The sequence below is a fragment of the Dendroctonus ponderosae genome, unplaced genomic scaffold (assembly GCF_020466585.1).
Source record: "Dendroctonus ponderosae isolate FM_Combo_2020 unplaced genomic scaffold, Dpon_F_20191213v2 Dpon_F_20191213_9, whole genome shotgun sequence".
Taxonomy (NCBI): Eukaryota; Metazoa; Arthropoda; class Insecta; order Coleoptera; family Curculionidae; genus Dendroctonus; species Dendroctonus ponderosae.
The window spans coordinates 3,320,116-3,329,051 of NW_026019116.1; the positions used below are offsets into that span (position 1 = coordinate 3,320,116).

The 8,936-nt window shown below is 33.7% G+C and overlaps 1 protein-coding gene across 1 annotated transcript in view; it reads right to left on the reverse strand.

Moving 5' to 3' along the window:
* The window catches only part of LOC109541259 (tyramine beta-hydroxylase), a 12,934-nt gene extending 6,840 nt beyond the window's left edge, over positions 1-6,094 (reverse strand). The window contains exons 1-8 of the mRNA XM_048669614.1: positions 5,620-6,094; positions 5,346-5,569; positions 4,945-5,091; positions 2,110-2,379; positions 1,863-2,060; positions 1,732-1,816; positions 1,514-1,680; positions 1,271-1,456 (exon numbers count right to left, since the gene is read on the reverse strand). Of these exons, the coding sequence (XP_048525571.1) occupies positions 1,271-1,456; positions 1,514-1,680; positions 1,732-1,816; positions 1,863-2,060; positions 2,110-2,379; positions 4,945-5,091; positions 5,346-5,569; positions 5,620-5,701 (1,359 nt within the window). The 5' untranslated portion in view covers positions 5,702-6,094. The remainder of the gene's footprint in view (positions 1-1,270; positions 1,457-1,513; positions 1,681-1,731; positions 1,817-1,862; positions 2,061-2,109; positions 2,380-4,944; positions 5,092-5,345; positions 5,570-5,619) is intronic.
* Positions 6,095-8,936: the final 2,842 nt, after the last annotated feature.

Consider the following 8,936-nt stretch of genomic DNA (forward strand, 5'->3'; position numbering starts at 1 on the left):
ATGGATTTCTTCGGGACGAATTCTAAAACTTTGGACATTTTTTGGCCACGCGCCATTTCTGCACTAGAGTCTTCAAAAGCTCATTCCTTTATAACCAGACAAGAAGTCAACTTGCGCTCTTCAGCAGCCTTTAAACGAAGCCTGACTGTGATTGTCGGCTCAATTTCAGGAAAGACCATCGATATATTTCTTCGGAACGAATTCGGAAACTTTGGATATTTTTTGGCACCGCGTCATTTCTGCACTAGGGTTTTCAAAAGCTTATTCCTTTATAACCAGACAAGAAGGCAACGTGCGCTCTTCAGCAGCGTTTAAACGAAGCTTGACTGTGATTGTCGGCTCAATTTCAGGAAAGTCCATCGATGGATTTTTTCGGAAGGAATTCGGAAGCTTTGGACATTTTTTGGCACGGCGTCATTTCTGCACTAGAGGTGCAACCGGGCATTAGGCAACAGGCAACAACTTGGTTTATACAGGGTGATACAAATTCAAGAAGCTTGAGGTTAATTTGAAGGAAAAGGTTGATTCATAATGAATTTTGAATAACGGTAACAAGCTCAAAGCCTAAARGATTTTTTGCAGAAGTGCACAATTTAGTGAAGAATTGATCAACTGCTAATTTTTGCTTTCATAACMTCAGTTCGCAACATCAGCTTTCATTAGTTATAAAAATAKTCAATACATTTGATTAAAGGGAAMARATAGTAACTCTTCTTCAACCATTACTTGGGAAATGTTYAGTCAAATTTTCGAAGATAGGAAGCAGCTGMGCAAAACYGTTGAAAGTTTATTCATGTCTCGTTCTGGTGCTTGCTTTTGTRAAACTTAAATAGTTTTTTAACGTTTTAACGTTTAAAGTCTTAAGCGTTTCCTATGAGCAGATACTTTGTACAGTACGAGCTCAGMATTTTTTGAATTAATAARMAAAAAWTTAAAATKACATWTTAAWARYTMAWWKTTRWAAATTTTAAATGRAKTARMAYWWGACAAAKKYTAAAAMTYAAAAKWACWMMTTRAATTTACWKRTKTAGCACATTGTTATWWATTTTRARWGSAGTAGMACRRTWYAAAGGCTCTCMWWAGAACACATGTCACTAATTTMTGGAGGCTGATGTGAACCGTTCATTGAAAAAAACAATGTTTGCCTCATACGGTTTGATCAWTAGATACTCTTTTCATMTTCTTAGATCCAAAMGTGYTTTTGAGTTTCACGAATCTGCYGAGAAAAGCAACTCTCCTASCATTTATATTCCGTTATTTCGCAACTTACTGGTAAAACTTTCACAGGCCGTTTCAAGCGCCTGATTTCYTGGAAATGCGTACTGTAATGGTTGTCTCTATCCAGTTCCGGCAATTCCTTTCCATAAGCATCAAAGTGGCGAGTGTGCACCCGAACGCCTGTTAAATGGGTGTGAAGTTGAGAACCGAAAACGGTGATGCCTTCATTGTGCAAACCCTGCGAAACCACGTTTAGAACCCAATTGGGCGATAAGAATTCAAGAGAAGAACCTACAACAGACGTGCAAGAACTTATGCAATACCCTGTAAGGGAAAACGATTCTTGTCCGGGGGGAATTGCCATTTTATCAGTGTACTCCAATCCGAGCTCGATTACTCCTGCATCCATTTCTTTGAGCTTATCGGAGACGTAGAAGCGAACTCCTGAGCTGTCGATCACACCTAAACCCACGTAACTGCTTGAAAAGATACGGAATTTAATTAATCACCTACCAGACTTGAGTTCAGGATTATTGTAATGGATTTCCAGCATTACGTAAGGATTGAACTTGTTGCCTCCGAGTGGAAGCGCTGCTTCCTACAAAAACCATCAAAAAATTGCGGCTTTATGGATAAATAAATACCTCTGGATAAGTGAATGGTTGTGCGCCCATAGCCCATGCAGCCAAGACCCTTTTGCAAACTTGCGTTTTCTCTGGGCGATCTTCTCCAAAGCAGTTTCCATTGTACAAAGGAATTTTCTCCATAGCACTAGTTTCGCAATGGAAAATTTCCATGTGATGCACCAACCCTTGGCTGGTGCTTTCAATGTTGGCCTCGTACTGCAAATTCAGATTAATCGACCACCCGAGTCTTTTGCTTCTTTCATACTTGATAAATGTGATGTTTTCGCCTAAAGCTTTCAGGCAATTTGAAAACTTTGCACCAATAAGTGGTTTCCTCATTGGGTACCTGGACTTTGTCTGTTAGCAGATCCAGAACTTGTACGTGTGAAGGTAGCTGTGAATGGGCTTTTAGATTTTTCAGTAAGTTCACTCGAATCATGCCGAAGTTTTCGCGGATTGTGGTGCTGATGTTGAGCCCATTGGGAGCGACAATGTGTTCCAGTCCTCTGGACCATACAATATGAGTGGTTCCATCCTGGATTAATATTTGAACAATATTCGAAAATAATTATTTTCCATGCTAGTTTCCAAGTATTTATATTTAGCATATAGAACATATTTAAATACTATTAAATTATTATCCTTCCTGGGTCTCAGTCAAAGTGCGAAGCAAAAATTTTGAATATCGTTTATTTCATTACGTTTCGGCGAGACAACAGCGCCATCATCAGACTTAAAATTTACACAAACTACAATAACACAAAAAATCTTCCTTTTGGGAGAGCAAAACATTTGGAAAACTTACCTCATAATTGGTTAACGTATTATAATAATTAACGTTCTTTTAGGTATTTGCTGTTTTGAACGTTAAATTTGTTTGAATTATTTTCTACATTTGCGAGAATAGTATGCATGTATTGAGATAAGCAGAAATAGGTTACATTTTTCACTAGTGTACTGGGTGTTCTATACTTATGACTTTATTAGGGTGTGGAAAATGTTGCTAAGGTTGCCGTTATCTGATCTGAAATTTACTGCTTTTGCATGTTTTTTTTATTTGTATCATTTCTTGGATTCTTCCTTTATGTTCATTTGTTTCCTTAACTAATATATCTTGCGTTGTTAAAATCAAAATTATGGAAAATTTGGAGTGCATGTTGTGTTAATACTGTTTTATTTTCACTAGTATTTCTCAGACTGTATATATGTTCGTACATTCTCTTTTTTAAATATTGTTTAGTTTGTCCTATATATGTATTATCAGATTCTAAACAATCAGTTTTTGGTTTTAGTTTTGGGAAACATTCAGTTGATAAGTTGTTTTTTGTTTTTTCCGCAATTATAATGTTCTGTTGTTTTAGTATTTTTGATATTTTTTTATTGATTTCTGGAACATATGGTAGTGATATTGTTTCTTTTTTCCTGATTATTGTTATATTTTTTGTCTTATCCCAGGAAGGATAAGAATATAATAACAATTGCACGCAGCCAGTGAAATAAATCAAAATATTTAAATACTGGTGCGTTTTTTGGGTGTTTGCACCGTCATGGAATAAAATTAATTGCACGTGAAAATTAGCAGTTTCAACAGTTTTTCACAGTTCTGATGAAGCACTTGTTTTTCTGTTAGATTCTGTTCAATAAATTATGTCTAATGTTGAATTAGACTGTTTGAACAGAAGGTTCCAACCGAGAATAGGCTCCCAACTACAATTGTTTAATGCATATGGAAACGATATTTTCAAAACTCTTTTAGAGCTAATTTTTAATTCCAATATTTCCCAAATGAAACTGTTAATTAATTGAAAATTTACCAACAACAATAAGACTACTACTTTTACCCGAAAGGACATGCCTTTCATCTACTAAATATAATTCAAAATAGGTCAGTCAATTTGGAAAGGATGAAATTATATTCCAGTAAATCAAATCCTACTAGATAATTTTATTTGGTTTTACATAAACAATGTTTTTAGTCCCTAAGAGAAAATTTAACCAATAGAAAAACTGTTAAAAAGCTGCAAAAGCACTGGAATTTTTCTACAATTCAGAAACTGAATAGACTAAAATTATAAAGCAAAATGTAGAAAATGGACTCTAATGCAATACAAGCTCAAATTTTTGGTTAAATCATAACTACAATTTTATCGAATTTTACCACTTTCATCCAATAGCTTAAACACATGTTTTCAAATCCTACACTAATTATTGCTTCGACATTAAATAGAGCAAAATAATTAATGTAGTTTTAGCAGAGGATTTCTTAATGCCAAGTAAGCTCGATTAGCTTTAAATTCTCTCAATTAACTTTAAATATAAAAACAAACAAGAAAAAATATATAATTTATTTTTCTACCTTCATTCCTCTAGCAAATTTATGGACTAATTAATTAAAATATAGTCAAAAATTTTCTTAAAAAATGTGAAAGAGAGCGATTTTAGAAGCTAAAAAAGACAAACGTACCGACACAGGGGAACGAGTTGCACAAAATTGACTTCACGAACCAAATAGTGGCGAAAAGTAAATAAATATTAGAAGTTGAAAAACAATCCCAGAAAAAATACATTTTAAGCAACAAACAGATAAACCATAAAACGCAAGTAATGTATACAGTTTTACAATTTCTTCTTGTAGTTATTGTTGTCATTTTTTACTTAACTTTGTTTCAAAATTAAATATACAGTAAACCGCGCATTATTGTTATTATTACTATTAGAAATGTCGATGGGAATTTTGAGATATATCGGGCCTTTTCTATATTCGCTTTTTCGTTCCTTTTTCTTATTTAATAACTTATTTATTACTTTTAACAGTTTCTTGAAGTCAATAAAACATTTCCTATACAACAGTTGTAATACAAATGCCAAGTTCGCTTATAAACATGCAATTTTTCAAAAATTATGAAATTTTAGTATTAGGAAATGGTTCCAACGTACTGTTTTAGTCAGATACACCAGAATGAACATTAAAACAATAAACAAAACAATAAAGTAATATTAAATGTATCAAAGAGTAAAAAGTTAACTAGATATGCAAAACGATAAATGTAAAAACACCTTATGTATGATTTAGTATTGTTTTAAAGCAGTTGTTTCTTACCTGAATTATGTAATCTCGATTATCGCAAGTATCAAATTTTCTCTTGAAGGTAAATTTCACAACATTTCTAATAATTTTAAAGCGAAAATTGTTGCAATCTTGGTGTCTGTCCAGCTCTATAACTCCTGCATCGTTAGCCCAAACATCCTTGAAAATGCAGGGTGATTTATAATGACACATTTCTGGGAACCAGCTTATTTATTTTTTGAATTAGCTTTTTGTTTTCGAACGAAAAACAACACGTTTTGAAAACGCTAATTGAAAAATTCTTAAATTAACTAATGAAGGAAATGTGACAAAAGGTGTGAAACCAATTGATACAATTTTGTCTCGAGAGAGACGATTTTACTTAAACCTGTTAAGCAAATTATTATATATACATGTGCATGTACTGGGCTCACCTTTAAGTCAAATTTTTTACTATTTTTCCAAGAAGAACTTTCCCATAATAGACAATAATCCGCAGGAAAGCTGTCTCCTCGATCAGAAAACCCGAAAGCAAACCATCCAAACTTATCGGGTAGATGAATTTCGAAACTCAGAACTTTTTGCTGATAGTCGATCATCCAGTGCAGGGAAATGGAACTGTCTCCATTAAGGGAAATATTGAAAATCTGGTTGTCATCTGCATTTGGAAAATGAGTAACGGCGCCTTAAACACATGCCTCTACTTACATTTAGAGCATGTGGCGAATTGTCCTAAACTGAAAGCACTAATCAGCACAAAGAAGAACTTACTTGGGCGCATTGACCACATAGCGCTTACATTATTTATTGAAAATAGTAAAAAGTTTTCGGTCACCGTTATTTTAACTGGAACGAATCGGTTGAGCTCTAAAGGGGAATCTGGAGGAAAATCAGATTTATACCGAAGAGCCTCTTAGGTTCCAGATAGGGCGCATGTTCCCGATGACTCAAGGTGTTCGGCGGATTAGTCAAACTAACGTCGTAGACAGTTTTTATTTTTATAAATCGACACATTTAGTTACATAAAAGATATGAATAAATGAATAGATCCACACTTTTGTTAGCTTTGGTTAAACACATTTTTTTTATTTTTCATCATAAAATTCTTATTTTATCAAGGACTGAAGTCAACATATGGAAAAACTGGTTCCTAAGGTTAATGTTGCAGCCATTCTTCAAAGCGACCTAAATGAGAACAAATTTTATTTGTTTAAATGAGTGAATAAGTTGGCGATTACAGGCTGGCTCTGTTCACGGCTTCATCTAATAACCTGAAGAATTTAATGAAGTAGAATTTATTTCGCGGATTAAATTCCTCCTCGCCATTGAATGGAGCTCAATACGTGCCTCTGCGGTTTATTACATTCCATTGGAAGCCGTTTGCAGGGCCATATGATGGCTTTTTTATTAGAGTTGGCGAAAAAACTGAATATGAACTGCAAATTTGTTAAACGATTTCAAAGCCAGGGTCATGAGAAACTGATCTTGGTTGGTTGGTAAGTAGGTAAAACAGATGAAAGATATTCACTTTTGTTCAAAGCCTTTTTGTTGGGGATTTGGCCTCAAAAACGTTGGGCTTTTAAAAAATACATAATTTTATTAAGTTTTTTCTTACAGTTTGGTAAAGAGTGCTCTTATTTTACGAAAAAACGAATCATCTAGAAGACATGTTACGACACTCTTAGGCTCAAGCTGTAAGAAAAATTCTGTTATATTTAACAAAAGGTACCTAAACAAGGGTTTATTAATAAATTGACAGCGTGAATGCAAATCTGTAAAAATTTGCTCTGAATTTCCTTTTTTTTGTACAAATTAATTGTGACTTAAATCTGATTGTTCGCAGATCGACCCTCAACAAATTTGGGCCGTGAACTGAGTAATTCAGTCTAAAAATAACAGTAACAAAGTACCAGTTTGTACGAATGTGAAGAAGTTTTATAAATATATTCTTCATTGCTTTTATGTGTTTTTATTTTTATTATAACAAAAGGGGCTGTAAATGCATTAATTAATAAACCATCAAATACTAAGAGGCTGTTAAATATCTGGACACCTGATGGTATTACAACCTGAAATAAACGTGGTTTTGCTCCGATTTCGCCCGGCGAAAAATAATCAACCAGAACTTAAACCGAATTTTCAAGTCAGATTAAACGGCGGTTGCTGTGATAAGCAGATTACACTAAAGCAGTGTTTTAATGGTCGAGAATTATGATATTAATTGTTATGTAATGGAAAATTATAATTATTTTCCAGCTGGAAAAGCCAAAAGTACTCCGAAGATGCAGGATCTTGCAGACTAGCACGTCCATACGCAAAGAGGTGAATCTATGTTTGATTTTAGGAGTACAAGTTCGGATATAAATGGATGAACAGTTTCTGTGGATTGCAAACCATTTCGAACGTTTTTTAAAGGCTCGACTATCTATTTTCCTGGGTATTGACACTGAGAGCGTCAAAACTTTGCAAGAATGCACAATCTGAAAGTTTTTACGACTCTCATTTGCAGCAAGCAACTGATCGTTTGTTATTCGATAATTTAATAATCTGTTAATTTAGAAAAATGCTTTTCCTACAATTTTTTTAGCTTAACTTACTTATTTAATTAAAAACTTAAGTTATCGTTTTCTAATTCTTAATTAGTTGTTTTTTTTGTTTTTCTGGTTATTTACACAGTTATTTCCATAGTATTGTTGGAATATTTTCAAACTCGGGATTAATAATGAAAATGCAAATAGGTGATAATCAATCCAACAAATATAAATTATTAGCCAAAACCGATTTGTAAGAAAGCAAAAATCTCCTTTAAGCTAACACTAAATTGGAGAACGTATCTCTGGTTAGAAAATTATCAGATTTTTTTATTTTTTGTGACTTTTGCATATCCATTTGACATAGATCATACTCCAGAACATAAAAACGAATCCGTTGCTAATGAGTTCAAAATCAAGCAAAACCTCTTAAAAAATACCATAAAGATTAAAAATAATATTTCCTGACACTTTGCCACTCTGCATATGTTTAACGAATCGTTACTAAGTCCATATTTTTCCTTTCCTGAAATCATATTTGAGTATAGTTTTAATTCCTTAAATATAAATGTACTTATGTAAACTTCTTCTTCAGAAAGCTTCAATTTTCTGCAAAATACAGGCTGTCCGGAAATGAGGATGCAATACTTATAACATATAAGATAGCGAAGTATTTCTTATTGTTTAATCTTGGATTTTAAACAAAGTTGAGGTCGTACAGAAGCATTTAGAAACCAAAGCAAAGGCAGAAATCTTGTAGAGTTTGTGGCACTGCTTGCATGAAATTACAATTTAATTTGCTCTAGTTCTTTAACTGGCTCATTTGTGGAAGTTTGGTGTGATTTACGTTGTTCCCTCATCAATTCTAAGCAAAAAATACATCCTTGGTCAGATCAAACGTTTTGGTTATCAGCTTTAAAGAAGCGAAATGTTCACTTCTTTAACGTTGACACTAAGAAAAGAACAGACTCCCGTTTCAAGTCCTGGGAATATTCAGCTTCAGTCACTTTGTGTGATAGTCGTTTCTTTGAAAGTTATATTGCTGTGAAGCTACACTCACCTAGAAAATACCATGCACCTAATGAAGCAACTTTTGTACCACGCTGAAATTGCTCCTAAAGGCTGCTAGAACTGAAGAAACACTGAATTTCGGCGAGACAAGGTCAAGATTTTTAAGGCTGTTTTTTCAGAATCGATTCATGGTGTTACACTGAGCGAATCTAATTAACACTTCAACCCAAATATCTACGCATTGGTGATCAAGGGGCGACCTTACAGCTCAAGAATTCAACATTGATGCAAGGTTCGTGGTGATTTCTTCAATTATGTCGCCGGATTTTCATCGTACTAAAAACTAATAACATATAATTAGTTTACTTCGTCGACTGGAACGCTGATTAAGTTTGCTAATCAATTCCCAAGTAGGGATATGCCTTGAGTTCACTATTTGTATAAATATTGAAACCCGAAAACAAATCGTCAAAAGAGTCGAAG